Here is a 15,722-nt window from a genome sequence, read left to right as displayed (position 1 = left end):
AGACCCGGGACAAATGGTACGGAAATTTCATGGGAAAACCCGGAAATTGTTGAATATCCGGAAAGCAGCCGAAACTTCCGGAAATTTGAGAGGAATATCATATGGAACTTTAATTTTACAGGCAAAAACTAACGATAGACAAATCCGACGTTTCCTACTTCACTGAGGAGTGCGAACGACTGAAGTCTGTTTTCTCTAAACTGAAATATCCCAAGCACCTTATTGACTCCACTGTCAAAAACTTCCTAAATTTAAAGATCGCTGACCAGTCCTCATTACGGTCCAGATCTACAACAGAAAACACTACTCGGGTTGTCATACCCTTTAAAGACCAGGAGTCTGCTAATATCGTGAAGACACAGTTGAAAGATCTCAGTGTGAAGCTGCAGACTAGTGTTCAACCAGTGTTTACGAGCCGCAAGATTGCCCAGGAGCTCCCGACAAGCGAACCTAAGCCTCAGCTCATTGATCAACAATGCATTGTGTATAACTTCAAGTGTGACCAGTGCGATGCTGGTTATGTCGGTTACACCCGTGGCCATCTGTTCGTACGCGTTGATGGACATAGAAGTAAGACCTCGTCAGTACGCAATCACATAGACACGCAGGCAGGATTCCGGATGACCTACGCAATTGTTTTAGCGTGTTGAAAAAACGCCAGAACAAGTTTGATTGACTAATTAATGAGATGTTACTCATTAAACAATTACGACCGTGTTTAAATGTACAATCAGACTCAGTTCGCGCTAAAGTCTTTGTCTAACTTATGCAAATTAGAAACTCTGAACTCTTAGTCACTCTTGAAATCGCATATTTAATTAGTTTCCCTTGACAATGGCGCCAAGATGTCGCCGAAACGTCGGATTTGTCTATCGTTATTTTTTGCCTGTATATGTTTATCTAAATCATTGTTGATTCACTTTAATTTTCAATAAGAAATGTCTTAAAATTGTCAAAATTAGAAAACAAACTACTGAAATGCTTGACAAGTACAATATTTTTAGCCTGAGTACATGCACCCCAGATGTACCTAGACTGCATTTTTCCCGATAGATATTTCACTATTTATTTGTGCGATTAAGAGTGGAAAATCACCAGGGCACATTTGTCTTAATTTTTTTTCTTATATGAATACAAGGTACATGTACACTACAAAAAGTAATTAGTTACAGTAAGTCATTTATCTTCAGTTTGTTTTTATTACCAGAGTACACAAAATAGCCTAAGATTTCCTACCAAAAAGGCAAAAGGCGGGGGCACAAATAGGTGGTGTCCAGGGTGCCCATGACCCCCCCTTTTGTAAGCCTTTTTTAAGCAAACAACCTACAACTGCAGGTGGTGCCTTGAAAATGACATGACAATCTGACGAGTACCCTCACTTTTACAGTGTGACCCCCCCTTTGAAAAATCCTGGCTACGCCCCTGAAAGGTGTGCCTTACCAGCACTTACTGTGTCTGTGTGTGCTGGTTATGCTTGCAAATGTGGTAGGAAAACCAGGCTTCAGAGAGCTGTGTGTCTGCTTACAGGAGTTCAAAACAGTACATAATTTGTCTAACATTGTTTTTGATTGCTTGCATGACTATGGGAGAGGTGTGTGGAATGAAGTTCTACTGGTCATGTATATTTTACTGTTATTTTGAGAACGTTGTCAAAGAGTTTTCATGTAACACAACGTATAATCAAGATTGGGTACTGTATACTCAATCAGTAACATCACGTTTCAAAACCAACAGACCATTTGTGGTCAGCTAGACATTTAGACACACTAACAAACCTGTATTTATATCCTAGATTGATACTGTACACTTGTCTAAATATTTTGTATTCCACTCAGTGCAATTAATTTACTTGTGACCAATACGATATTTAAAGTCTTTTTATGTCGCCTCGTAATGCTAAAATCTACAAAAATTATTGTTGTAAGAGACTTACACCCTCATGATTCTTTCCACTACAGAGCCATTGCTGTAGGCATGCAGAGACCAAAGCAAGTCTAAATATTCTGCTGTCTTAAAAAGTGTTTTTGACACAGTTCTAAGTCAAACATTTGAGCTTTATAAATCAACTGTATTCAGTACTTTTGCAGTGACCATTGTCCTGTAGTCAAATCATACTCTGCAGAGAACAAAGTCTTCCCAAGGAATGTAATGGAATCACTGAATGACATGGTTGGTTCTCCATAGTGACCATGGAAGCCTAACTCTAAGTCCACAAACAGGGGGTTGGCATCTGATATGTTCAGATTCTGGTTGAGGTACATTTCCAGAGGCTCCTTAGATAGGACTTTCTCAGCTACAACTTTCTTCGATCCTTCAATTTCCTGAGACACTCGTACAGAAACTTGCCTGAAAAATGAATAAGGGGTGTCGCATTCCAGGTCAAGGCCTTGTATTAAGACTTTGTCCTGGCTTATATCAACGACAAAGCGTCGTTGTACTTTGAAGGGTGGTATTTCCAAGCCAAGCCTCCTCAAAAGCCCTGACATTACAGTATCTATCTGGCTGTGTATCTGAAGGGCACTCTGGGAACTGAGTGGTGTCTTTTGCAGATTGCAGATCACCAGCTTTTGTTTACATCGGACGACGGTGGCTGGAATATCAGCTGCAGGATACACTTGAAGACTGGATCCAAGCACAATGATCAAGTCACATTTCTTTGCCTCTTTGTAAGACTTTTTCAATTCATAAGTTGGAAGACTCTCGCCAAAGTTTATGATGGAGTCCACCAGTGAGCCGCGGCACTGGGCATTATCACAGAATCTTCCAGTCAGGTGGTCATGAACTCTCCGGGAAGTGCGTGTGCCAAAGTCTCTCAAATATTTAGCACCACAAGTCGTGCACTTCTCCAGGTTTGTGTTCCCATGAAGCTCAGCAAGCTGATGACTGGGGATGCCACTGCGTAAATGTAGACCATCGACATTTTGGCTCACAGTGAACTTGACCAACCCTTCTTTGTGCAACTTTACTATGGCCATGTGTGCAGGTGAGGGTATCGCTTTCAGAATGTTAGGAATGGCTGCACCTGGTTTGCGAGCCACGCCTTTGGCTTGCAACTCCCATACACCTGGGCCTGTCTTCAACACAGTGTTCATGCCACTTCGGAAATCTGGGATTCCAGTGCTTGTACTTATCCCAGCACCTGTGAACATGACACAGTGTTTACTCTCCTTCACCCATTTGGCAAGAAGATCCATCTTTTTCTCCAGTTCTTCTGAAGAGTCAAAGAACTCCTTTTTGTCATCCTCATGCTCGATATTGTGATGGCTTCCCCTTGGGGCTGGTCTAGGTGCATCACCTCTGGGTTTGACTGAGGGAGGTTTTGTTGGAGGTGATCCTGTGTAAAAGGCAAAACATTAATAAGTCACCCCACTGGCTGATAACATCATTCAACTCATAATATCTACAGTACATGTATAATCCAAAGGCTCTCGTTTCATTAAAGGTCAGGTACCGGGCAAATTGACTGGCTATGAGGATGATTTTACCTGCCTGGTTTCACAATCTAGGGAAAACTTTTCTTATAAAGAAGTTTCATTTCAAAAAAGTCTTGCCCTCCTGTGAGAACCAGTTGCACTCCTGGTGAAATCATTAATGAAACCCCTCCTCTCAGGGTCTGTCACAACCCAGGATTTCCTTTATAATAGTGTTCCTCAAAAAAGAATAATGTGATTCAGAATTTTTATGTTAAAAATAAGTTTACTGACACTTCTTACCCAGAGCTTAAAGTATCTGGCAGGTACCACAGACTTCATTCCTGGAGAAGGAGGAGGAGGGCAAGGAGGGGGGGGGGGGGGGGGAGGGTCCCATAAAAGTGATGTGGTGATAATTGCAAATTTTTACAGAAACTCGGAAACACAAATGAAATTGGGCTTCTAAGATGAATATGTACATTTATATTAATTACAGTCAAGTCGGATTAAAGTGATAAAAGGTTTATTAATTCTTTTTCAATCAACTATCCTCCTATACCATTGTAGGCAGCTTTGCACTGGCTGACATTATCAGTAAATATCAATAACAATTTGGCCTATTTCTTGTCCTGTTTTTCATTGTTGGAGTACATGGAAACTCACAGCATGATTATCAAGGCAAGCTAATTCTTAAAACAAAACTGAAATGGTTTGCTGTTAAAAACAGAAGAGATAACAGAGTGCAAAAGTGGTAGGGTTCCACCTAGTCTCCTTTACAGCTGTTATTTGGGTTATCACACAATCCAAGTGGACCAGGACAATATGACAAACAAAATAACCGCCTCTTGGAGACTGTTCTGTAAGTTCCACCAGGAAATGACACTGTGATCATCGCACAAGGATAAAGTACTTTGCACTTTTGCCATATTCCAGCAAGATCTCTGTGCCTTTTCCTGATGCTGCCACATGTGTTTGAATACTATATTTTTGTCTAGATATCAAAATGATGTTCTGCACTCGCTTGCAACTGTTTTTATATGATTGGGGGATTGGATCATAAATATATTAAAAGTTTCCAAAACTTTCAGTTTCCTTACAAATTGTCTCACATATTTCTTTAGTGTTGTTTATTATTTTCTTCATTCTCGTTACCTGTCTATCTGACAATGTACATGTGTACTGGAGGTTGATCAATTTTGGACAAACATAGGTATTAGTTATTATCAATAATATCACTGACCTTCAAATCATACATTTTAATCTAATAAAATTTGTATTTAGTACGCAATTTAACATCCTTTTTCCTCAGCCCCAGTACCTGATGAACTTTCTTCCTTTCCAGGGCTTGGTTTGTCTTTCTGTTTAGGTGTGATCTTCATACTATCCACAAGGGCAGTTGCCAGTTTCTCCAGATCTCTTTCTGTTCTTTCTTGAGCCTCCTTCAATTTTCTTTCTGTTGTGGGGAAAACACCTTCCCTCACAACTTTCTCACATATAAGCTTTTGTTCTTCTCCCGCCATCTCCCAGTGAGCTACAAACTGTAAGTACCGTGGAACATCTGCTGGAAAAGATACTGGATGCTTTACTGGGTTTTCTCCAAGTACGCAGACTTCAATGCTACTTGACTGGTGGAGATACAGAGATTCTAACTGCGAGTGTTGTAGTACATTTACAGTCATATCAGTGGTGCTGTCAGCCATTATAATTGGAATCTGTGGGATAAAAAAAGCTTTGCATCATTGAGGTAGTAATGTCTGTTATTCAAAATATTGTCATAAAAGTGCTCAACAAGCTGTATATGATTATTTGAGGTACAAAGTTGGCAATTAAACTATTTTAAGGGACTTTGAGGTCTCCATGCCCTTTCCTCACCCCACCCCGAACCCCACCCCCTTCACTGGCTTTTCTCCCGTGGGAGGGGTATTCATGGGAAGTACCAGATGTCTACTTGAAAATCTGAAAATTGATAGAAACAAAATACATGTAGTGACTATGACAGGTGACCCTTCCCCCCTCCCCCTGCCGTAAACGAGAAGGTGTGGCTGTTTGCAAGGTCGTCCCCCAGGAAAACTGAAAGATTCACTTCTTATCTTGAAAAAATTCCCCCATAGATCGAACAACAGCCACCACTCCAACGCCATTACTTGCTTCACTCTTTTTGTCCATTCCTTACCTGACCACCTTCAAGCAAATTCACAACAACTTTTTTGCATGACAGAATTTCAAGTACACCAGAAATCAGAGTAGATTTCACGTCAAGGACCATATTATTACAACTCTGCACGAGTAACTTGGCAGCTTTCTCTTCCAAACTTGCATGGCAGTCACTGCAATCTTTGACAATCAACAATGCATCTTTTGCTGGCGATTTCAGCTCAAGTTCGTCGCCTTGTCTGTTGCTGATTGTATGACTTGGTCTCTGAGCCAACTTGAACATCGCTTGAAGATTAGCGTAGGCCATGTTTTCTGTTTCGCTATGAACACTCGAAGCTCGATGTTCCGAAGTTTTGAAGTTATGGAACGTCCAGTTCACTTCGCTGCAAATCGTATTCAAATGAACAGAAGTGCAAACTCTGCAGAATTACTTCCGTAGGTGAGAAATGTTGCCTGGCATGTTACCTTATATGGACAACACGTTTTGTCGAATGATAAGCAGTATTTTCAGTTCCAGACGTCATCCAAGTGTTTTGCTCCGCTTCTGAAGGCTCGGTCACTCGATCGCAGGCTGCATGTGCGCGGTTACGTAGTGGAAGGCGAAGAGAAAGGAAAATGGAGGTGGAGGAAAACAGCACAGAAACTCCGTATGTAGCCTGCTTTGCTCTCCTATTTTTTGGAAGTATTATTTGCTTATTACTACGGTTTTCTTATGCAGCCGTTCAAAAGCAGCAGTGATATATTTTAACGCTTGCATGAGCTCAAGTTATTGCAGCAGGGAGCTGCAGTTTCCGCGAGCATTCTAGTTGTCAAAAAACCGTCACCGGTGTTAATTGATTTGCTATTGACTCCAAAACATGGACGATCAAAAGAACATAAACATACGTCTACACCAGCCCAAAAACTCCCGGTAAACATGCATAAAAGTACAAAGTATTAACACAACATTTGATTGCAAGTAACTTGGTGGGAAATCTCATTTCGAAAGGAGAAGGTGAATCTGATTAGCAATAGTAATCTCTAGTCGTTTTTGATTTGTTAACTAGGCCAGTAAGCACTTAATGACTGGCCCCAAGGGAAAACAGTGAGTTTTGTTTCCCTGAGGCCTGAAGCCGAGGGAAACTTTGAGTTTAAGGGGAAACAAAAACTCACTGTTTCCCCACGGAACCAGTCATTATGTGTTTTGTTATACCTCCCAACTCGAAACTAGGAAAAAACTGGGAAAAAATTGTTTGCTTAATGCCAGCTGGCACACAAATTTGCTGCGGTCTCAAGGAGCACGACCTGATCATGTGCGAGTCGAAAGTTCAAGTTGCTGTTTCCCTAGGGAGTTAGTGAGTTTTGTTCACCCTAGGGAGTTAGTGAGTTTCAATCCATGACCCATGACAGGCTCTTCTCCAATTGGAAAGCATGTTTGAGTTGGGAGGTATAACAATACATATTATACTGGTGTTATGTTTCAGAATGTTGGTGGAAAATAAATCTGATGGTTGTGATTGGTCTGGAAGATGGAGCCATGTTGAGAAATTACTGTTAAGAAGTGGGCCTCTGGCTCATCAAGACTTCGAACCTGGACCTCAGGTAGGCAGAATTTGATTTGTAATAACAGTTTGAAGCTTTTTTATACAAATTAGCTGTCCTTTGCACCATCCAGCGCTATGGGGATGACTGATTGCCTACTTGAAAAAACTTTGGCTGATATTTGGTCATGTTTTAATAACTGTAGAAACATATGTTTTGCTATCATAATGCATGGCGTGACTCTTATCTCTACTAGGTTCTTGAATTCATACTTGATACTGCCAAAATACTAGTGATTGGAGCTGGAGGGTTAGGCTGTGAGCTGCTCAAGGATCTAGTAAGTTTTATCAAAAGTATATGCTCTATTCATGAATGGCTGCCAGTTTGAAATTCTTTTGTATGCATTTAAATTAGCCCAACTGACCTTGTTTGAGAGTAATAATTCTTTTGAATTATCAACTCAAAACTAAGGTTAGTTGGGTTAATTTTAATACTCACAAAGAATTTTTAATTGGCAGCCATTTATGAATAGGGTTTATTGTGAAACATTCACTGTTATCAGGTGTGAAATGGTTTGTAAATTTAGGCAACCTGATTCAGTGCTATTGTATTCTTTTTTTTTTTTTTTCAATGGTTTTGTTTTTTCTAACCTCAGGCACTTTGTGGATTTAGGAACATTGACGTTATTGACATGGACACAATAGATGTATCAAATTTAAATAGACAATTCCTCTTTAGGTAAGCTTGAATCATGAAACATGTGAATGTTCTTTGCAAGGAATATTTAAGAGTTTGTTTCCTGGTATAATGAATTTTCTGTTTTGTATTTGCAGACCAAAAGATATAGGCCGAGCTAAAGCTGTTGCAGCTGCAGAATTCATCAACAGCAGAGTAGCTGGCTGCAATGTTACTCCGTATCCTTTGACTTTGTGCCTTGCTTCAGTCAAACTCCTTGTATATTTTATTGATTTACGTGATTATTTATAAAAATCACCTTTTGCTGTGTTTTCTTCCTGGGATCATTGCCTACTGTATGGCTCATTCTTTTCTTAAGGGATAATATGATTTTTTGGATTAATAAGTACAGAGGGCACTCTCACATCAAATTAGAGGTAAATAGATAATAAATAATTAATTAATAATTTTCTAAAAAAGTAATTATATTATTTTTGGAAAGAACTTGTTCAAAGCTTCACAAAGTTCCATAAGTGAGAATTCCTTGTAAGAGGGAACCAGAGTCCTTGACAAAGAATGTTACAGGCACTTCAAAAAGATTCAGGATTATGATACAGATTTTTATAGAGGTTAGTACAGGCTGCGGTCTTTATAATTCTGAGTATATATTAAACAATAGCTACATGAAGTTTCCTTATCTTGGCTGCTTTATTGTGTAAATGTCAGTAATTAGTCGTTCTTCTTGGCTATTGCCAGTAATTTTTTGTCCAACTTTTCCCAGTCTTCTTGGAACAAAAGCTGCACACAGAAATGAGCATGACTTGTGACACATTTCAGGAAACATTTGTTACAACCAATAATATTTATTTGTTGTCTTTACTGGTTTTACACTCCTACATGCAATCAATGTTTACATGAAATAAAATACCTTAATTTTTCATTATTGTTCATTTGGTGTCTTGTTTATTCATTTTCTTATTGTTTGGCAGGTTTTCACCTTATAGTCTGCGGATTAGACTCGATTGTAGCTAGGAGATGGATTAATGGAATGGTGGTGTGTATTTTATTGGATGTAGTAAACTTATAAAATGTATAATATCTAATGGTAATTACGTGAATGCGAGTGTGATTAAGGATTTATACTGTGAGGGATATTTGAAAATTTTCTCAAAATTACTTGAAACATGATGGGTAAGAGTAATAATTTGAATATCATGATTAGGATAAATCCTTGATTGCTGGAGCTTAATTTATCAGTTTCTAATTTATTACATCTCATGATATGACTAAGAAAATTACAAGTATGCATCCATTCATGTGCACATTCATCTGCGCACTCTCAGACAATCACAAGGAAGCAGGCTTTTAACCAGGATTTGAAAAGTGGGCGTCCAAAATGTGTTATAGGGCCTGCTCAAAGGAACAATTTATAAGGCAACATATATGAAAAATAAAACACTTTTCTTCTTTAATAAGTGGCTGTCCACAGGATGCCTGGACACCCATCTGGCTAAAAGCCTGCAAGCAAGTAATTTTCTCAGTAAGTAATAAAAATGATTGCACTAGTCTATAAAGAATAAATAAAAACATCTTTTGTGTGTGATTTCTGGATTAGTGTTCCTGAATGAAGGGAATTATAGAAGAAAACTGAAATTTGCTTTGTTGCAGCTCAGCTTGTTAGAATATGATGAAGATGGCACATTGGATCAAACCAGCATAATTCCCATGGTGGACGGTGGTACAGAAGGTACGTAAGATTTATTTGGTCTTTCTAGCTCTGTTCAATGTTTCTTTCCTGTTGTCCATGAATCTGTCAAGACCATAATCTCAAGATGACAGCCTTGGGAGGGCTTAAATCTTTCATAGGTTGTGATCTACCGTTCCTTTTGTTATATCTTGCAGATAAAATTTGCTTATTTATTTAATATCGCAGGTTTTAAAGGCAATGCTCGAGTTATCATTCCAGGCTTAACAGCCTGTGTGGAGTGTACACTTGATCTCTACCCACCACAAGTAAGAATTCTATACTGCTAATCTGTTAGTCAGAAGACTTTTAACAGTGTTAATTATGGACTCTTAGACAACTACAGTCTGGACAACATTCTAAGTTTTGGAGCTGTTGGTATTTAACACTGCTGCAGAACTTTCAATCCCATGATCCTCCTGAGAGGAAGTCACTAATGAATAATGACTGTCAGATTCAGTCCAGTCAGCTGAATGTTGAATGGGCTACAGGTATTAATTTTCATGTTTAAAAAAATCTCATGCTTCACATTTAAACAATTGTTTTTTGTTTTTTTTTTCGTGAGAGAGGATGATTTTTCTGTCTGTGACACTGGACTGGTTACCAGCCCAATGCTCAACCACTAACTAAAGCCACGGAGACTTGTGTGAGCCAACTTGTGTGAGCCAAAGCCATTATTACTAAATTCATGTGACAAACGTCTTACTTACTGCAAAGAGTGGAATTGCCACATGGCAGGTTTTGTCCATTTTGTCCATTTACCGTCCTGTAATCAATTAATTTCTTTAGTGGATTCTCCATCATGTTTAACAGGCATTTAATGTACATGTATGTACATATGCATAAACATTCACATCTGCAAAGTTTGCCTTATCTCCATCATCTATAATTGTGATCATACTTGACACATAAAACATTTTCACTCTTGACACATACATAAAGCTTCAAAGTACAAGGAGTAGTTTTATTGTTTTATAATCTTATGATATTGGGAATATTTTGTTGTCTATTAGGTTAATTTTCCTTTATGTACCATTGCACACACACCTCGTCTGCCAGAACACTGCGTAGAATATGCTAAGGTGTTAGTTTGGCCGCAGGAACATCCTTTTGGAGGTATGATATTTGACAGTTTGACTGAGTGTATAAATATTTGGAATAATACCTCACATTTTGAATTACATCGACATAACAGTTTGTACTACACCCCGTCACACAAAAATGCCCGCTAAATTGTTTTAGTATGCTCTTCTCCTTCAAATGGATTCTGTTTTTTTTTTTCCAAAATCTTGAATTATAAAAATGTTCAAGAGCTGGGGTTATCAGTGGAAAGCTAATGATGTTAGAGACAATCGAAAGATACATAGTTATGGGTAGCAAAGAACTGAAATCAAATAAACTTTATTTCAGAGGGTGTTCCTGTTGACGGAGATGATCCAACTCATGTCCAGTGGATTTATGACAAGGCCAAAGAAAGAGCAGAAAGTTTTAACATACAGGGAGTCACATATAGGTTGACTCAAGGTGAGGACAGGAATTTCTTGAACACCATATCATCAGAGGACAATTTAAAGAATAATGTACGAAGTTATGTTATTTTTGCTATGTATCTTTTGCTTCTGTCAAGGTGTGGTGAAGCATATCATCCCTGCTGTGGCATCCACCAATGCTGTCATTGCAGGTAAATATTAAATTATTGCCCTCTGCAACAGTACCTCTGAGCGTGTGACACAGCCTTTTATCCACTATTAACTAATTTTTACATAGTGATGCATTGATTATACCATTGCTTGCATGTAAGTGTGAACATGTGATGCTGAAACATCCTCTAATCGGGTGTCAAACGTGGCATGATTGGTCATCAAACATTTGAAGTTTAGCAGATTTCAAAGTTCAGCACACGAAATGGCAGAAAGATTGGACATTGAAGACTTCTTCAGAGAAATTGGCCCTGACCTGTGTCTATATGCATAAGCCTTTTGCAAAAAAAGGTTTTACTTCTAGTATGACTATGACATTCAGAGTCTTTCAGAGCATGAAAGTTTGTACTACGGTCTGGTAAACTTCAAATGTTTGATGACCAATCATGCCAGGTTTGACACCCAATTAGAGCATGTTTCGGCGTCAGGTGTTCACGCTTAGATGCAAGCAATGGTGTTGTTCTTTTTTTCCTTGCTACCAGCGGCTTGTGCACTAGAAGTGTTCAAATTAGTGTCCAGGTAAGGTGGTAATGTTTTCTTTTATAGAGACCTTCCGATCCAAAAAATGAGTATTTAATGATTTTTCAAAACTAATAACAGTACTGCCTGAGATCATGACAGGTTACACAAGTGTCCTTTTCAGAACATCTTGAACATTGTTTCCACCAGTCAGGGACAGTGAGGATTAGTATTTCCAGGAGTAGCCTTAGTTTGAAAATAGAATCCGGTACTTCTGAGTATCCATTCTCGTAATTAACCTTGATCTAATGGTTCTTAAATTGTCATAACTAATTATGTGCATACCACATGACAAGATGTTAAATTCAAAAGAACTATGGAGATGTGCCAGTGCACCAACTAAGGCATGGTGGTCCAAGATTACTTATGAGCCCTTGTCAGTATAATTTGTACTGCGCTCTAACCAGGAGAGTAAATTGATCAGTACTGCCATATTACTTGGATGTTGCTATGAAAATACTAGGAGATAACATGTGATGGACTAGTGGCCTCCCATCCAAAGAGCATTGCAAAAAATAACAGTTGGTCATTGGATGTTGTCGGACCAAATTTGGGAAGTTGTCCAGCGACTAATTTTACATAATGATTGGATATCATGACCGAGCACCAAAATGATGTAATAGCTTTTAGTTACAAAGATCTTGTTTGAATGTAATGTTTGCTTTGAAGCATGTTAATAATCACCATCAAAGATGTAGAATGTTGTTGCAGATCCTTATTTATTTGAACAACATTAAAAGCTCTGAATTCACAGCAGCTGTTGCATTGAATTTTAAATGCACTGATTGAAGATTAATTTAATTTGCATTGTATTTTATCTTTATCTCTGAACAGCTGTTGTAATCCATTAAACAACTACATGGTGTTTAATGATACAGATGGACTGTACACTTACACCTTTGAAGCTGAAAGAAAGGTAACCTTTTAAGTTTCTTTTTGGCAGGACTGGGTTATTCAAAAGCCAGTTAACACTAACCCAGGATTTTAAGAAAGTTAACCAACATGTTAAGTTTTCTAGTTAGTATAAATTAAAATGTTCGTTACTGCCTATGCATTGTGTAGTTCGAAATTACTGAAGGACAAGCAGTATCAACAGAAAACCTGTCACCAAAAAGTTAACTCTTGCTAATCCTAGATTGCATGTACATGTAGCTCAATCAGGCTTTTGACCATCTTGGCACAGATAAACTAAGATCTTAGTACATTCTCAAACTTAATATGTAATAATTCATCAAGTTTAAACAAAGGAAATCATGGCCGTGATAGTGTTCGGTTATCTGATCTTAAATTAGCATACATTTTTACGATTTTACGTCTCCATATTTTCAACTCTCTTCTCGGTGTTTGGAAATGTGGTCAAACCAGTCTATCATGTTTAATATATTTACTTGAAACCCAAAAAACCAACACAGTTGGTGGAATGATCAATAATTATTGGTGCTGCTTTCTAAAACGGCATGTAAGTAAGAAACATCAAGAAATACACTGTGGAACTTCCAGTTGCAACCATCTCTTGAAAACAACCACCTCTCCCCAGTGACCAGTTTTCCCAAATACCAACTGTCTCCAAGTCAAATCACTATATTTGGAACCTCTTGTAAGCAACCACCTCTCATAAGTGACTGCAACAACATTTAGAGCTAAAAGCTTTAAATTTTCTTTTGTGACCACTTGACAGATAATATAGCGAAAATTTGGAAAGTACCAGATTTTTTCACGAAATTGACTAAATATTCACACGAACAAAACATTTTACAATTTAAAGAAAAAATGTACAAACACTGTGCTGTATCAATCTTAAAAGAGACAAACTTAAATGTCTTAAAATTACAAATGATATACTAATGAGACAAAGAGACCACCTCCTGTAAGCGACCACCCAGGCTTGACATTTTGGGTGGTCACTTGCGGGAGGTTTGACTGTAGTTGTCAAATCTGAGATTCCACAAGTCTGGCATCAGCTACAAATTAAATAACAGGCCTAATATTCCTGATTATACAGTATGACAGAAACCATGTTCAAACACCAACTACATGGTAACTTAACTAAACCCCTTTTATTGCCTTTGAAAGTTAAATTTGTTGTTATTGGCATTTCTTGATTTTTAAAGGAGGACTGTCCAGCCTGTAGCCAGCGACCTCAAAGTCTAACTTTTCCCGAGGATGCCACCCTTAAATCTGTGATAGACTTTTTGATGGAGAGCCCAACATAGTGAGTAACAATATTGTGATAACAGTCACAAATGTCTTGGCAAGGGGGGTGTTGTGGTTAAAATTATCATAATAACCTTGTGCCTGAGAACTCAGTTTAATATCAGAGACAATATTCCACATGCACAACATTTTTGTTCATTGTGATGAATTTTAAGCTGTACTATAGAGTACATGTAACATGCTGAGGTAGGGGTGTAATATGACACCTGTTTTTTGGATGGGTTTTAACATTTTTATATACATATAATGCTCATTGTAGCATAGAAATATCCAACACGATTAAAATATATCATTCAATAAAACAGAAATGAAACAGAAATCCAGTGTGTGGTGTGGATCAAGTTTTGTGACCTTATATAACTGGCTGTTGTGGAGTAGTTGTTTTGGTAGTTTGGGATGTGCTTTGGTGACCGTTGCCATTGTGGAGAAGTGGCTGTTGTAAAGAGGTTCAAATAAGAGTGAGTGTATGGACCATCTGCTGGGAAATAAAGTGACCTTTGTACAGGAGGTGGAGGTGTGACTGTACACAGTAGTCAAGTCATCAAAAAGGGTTGTGATCTTTGTTCATCTAATTATATAATATCTGCATATGAGTGCGCTTCCAATTCTTTTACGAAGTTGAAATACATGTAGCCTAAGAGACTTTGTTTTTTTCCTACTAACAGTCAAATGAGAGCACCTGGTCTTACAACCATGATTGATGGGAAAAACAAAACCCTTTATATGCAGGTATCGATATTGAGAACTCACTTTTGGAATTAATTATTATCATTTTGCAGAGATGTGTTACTAACTGGCAAAATAAGCATTTAAAAGTCTGTTATGTTTTCTTTCTATTTCTACTCTAGATGATTTTTGCTTCTGAATGCCAAATTCATCAGCATTCAGGAGTATTGTTATGGGTGCGAATTTCACTATGTCACTCGATCATTTCCTGTTAACTTTGCAGCAAATCCACTGACAGTGTACATTGCTTAACCACTTGAAAATTTGCAGATTTGGACTTCGTTTTTCAAATGTGCTACCCCCGCTACCCTTAACTTGTATATGGCTTGCGTAAAACTTTTTAAACCTTTGCCACCTTCTGGTGATCTGAAATGAAATGATTGATTTGAAATAGGTTAAACTTGGCTGCATTAATTTTGCTTGTGTATTTTTGTAGTCTGTGAAGTCTATTGAAGAGAGGACAAAGCAAAATCTACCTAAGAAGTTAAAAGGTAAAAAAAAATTATTAGTAGTAATTATTATAGCTGGCAGGTGTACAAGAAATAAAAGTTGAATTTGAAGTTCCTGGAAAGAGAAAACCAATTCTTGGAGGAAGACAAAAAGTATTAAGTGTAAAAATGGTGCTGCTTTGTAGAATTTTTGAGGGATTTTGCACTCTTTTCTTTAAGAAATTATTCATCGGCATTTGTTTTTTCATTGCAGATATTGGCCTTATTAATGGACAAGAGGTGGTAGTGGCAGATGCCACAACTCCTAAACCATTAATTTGCAGAGTACACTTTTCTGCTGGAATGGAATAAAGTTTTACTGCATATGATCAAACACAGTTGAGACCTATTAACTATCAGACAGGAATGTCAATAAAAGCAATTGAGGCAGTTCCAGACTTGTAGGTAAAAACAAATTTTTTAAGATCTTTATGCAGCAGATAAAAAAGCTTGTCATGTTATCATGAGGAAATTGTAATCTATAGAAAAAGAAACTGTATTAAATCCAAGTGAATTTGTAGTCCCCATTGTAAATAAAACAAATTTGTTTGTTGCATGATGTATTGTCAAC

General features: G+C 37.9%; 2 protein-coding genes across 4 annotated transcripts; one reads left to right on the top strand and one right to left on the bottom strand.

Annotated features, from left to right (window-relative positions):
• Positions 1 to 115: 115 nt before the first annotated feature.
• LOC145465368 (uncharacterized) lies at positions 116 to 6,019 on the bottom strand. Its single transcript, XM_081449148.1, has 4 exons — positions 5,584 to 6,019; positions 4,729 to 5,122; positions 296 to 3,334; positions 116 to 154 (listed from the first exon to the last, which is right to left on the bottom strand). Exons 1-3 carry the CDS (start codon positions 5,869 to 5,871, stop codon positions 2,073 to 2,075), a joined length of 1,944 nt encoding a protein of 647 aa, XP_081305274.1. The 5' UTR covers positions 5,872 to 6,019; the 3' UTR covers positions 116 to 154; positions 296 to 2,072.
• Positions 6,020 to 6,097: 78 nt separating this feature from the next.
• On the top strand, positions 6,098 to 15,704 carry LOC145465372 (NEDD8-activating enzyme E1 catalytic subunit-like). Of its 3 annotated transcripts, XM_081449152.1 has the most exons (18): positions 6,098 to 6,211; positions 7,028 to 7,145; positions 7,342 to 7,422; positions 7,741 to 7,823; positions 7,919 to 7,999; positions 8,346 to 8,389; positions 8,750 to 8,814; positions 9,429 to 9,507; positions 9,694 to 9,773; positions 10,518 to 10,620; positions 10,915 to 11,028; positions 11,132 to 11,185; positions 11,687 to 11,723; positions 12,558 to 12,639; positions 13,835 to 13,935; positions 14,603 to 14,666; positions 15,100 to 15,154; positions 15,366 to 15,704. In XM_081449152.1, exons 1-18 carry the CDS (start codon positions 6,180 to 6,182, stop codon positions 15,461 to 15,463), a joined length of 1,371 nt encoding a protein of 456 aa, XP_081305278.1. In that variant the 5' UTR covers positions 6,098 to 6,179; the 3' UTR covers positions 15,464 to 15,704. The 3 variants fall into 3 exon arrangements, with proteins under 3 accessions (XP_081305278.1, XP_081305277.1, XP_081305279.1); XM_081449151.1 differs by lacking the exon at positions 6,098 to 6,211 and having other exon boundaries at positions 6,218 to 7,145; XM_081449153.1 differs by lacking the exons at positions 6,098 to 6,211; positions 7,028 to 7,145 and having other exon boundaries at positions 7,345 to 7,422; positions 7,758 to 7,823.
• The last annotated feature ends 18 nt before the right edge of the window (positions 15,705 to 15,722 follow it).

Source organism: Orbicella franksi, chromosome 13, assembly GCF_964199315.1.
Source record: "Orbicella franksi chromosome 13, jaOrbFran1.1, whole genome shotgun sequence".
In the NCBI taxonomy this organism is placed as follows: Eukaryota; Metazoa; Cnidaria; class Anthozoa; order Scleractinia; family Merulinidae; genus Orbicella; species Orbicella franksi.
Note: the sequence above shows the minus strand (reverse complement) of the source record. Positions and strands in the feature narration are given on the sequence as shown.

Coding starts and splice junctions, on each gene's coding strand:
- LOC145465368 (XM_081449148.1), bottom strand. CDS start 5,871: ATGGCCTACGCTAATCTTCAAGCGATGTTCAAGTTGGCTCAGAGACCA. Junction 5,123..5,583: donor ATTTGCTTGAAGGTGGTCAG/GTAAGGAATGGA, acceptor TTTATCCCACAG/ATTCCAATTATAATGGCTGA. Junction 3,335..4,728: donor AAAGGAAGAAAGTTCATCAG/GTACTGGGGCTG, acceptor CCTTTTACACAG/GATCACCTCCAACAAAACCT.
- LOC145465372 (XM_081449151.1), top strand. CDS start 6,975: ATGTTTGAGTTGGGAGGTATAACAATACATATTATACTGGTGTTATGT. Junction 9,774..10,517: donor TTGATCTCTACCCACCACAA/GTAAGAATTCTA, acceptor GTTGTCTATTAG/GTTAATTTTCCTTTATGTAC. Junction 15,155..15,365: donor TCTACCTAAGAAGTTAAAAG/GTAAAAAAAAAT, acceptor TTTTCATTGCAG/ATATTGGCCTTATTAATGGA.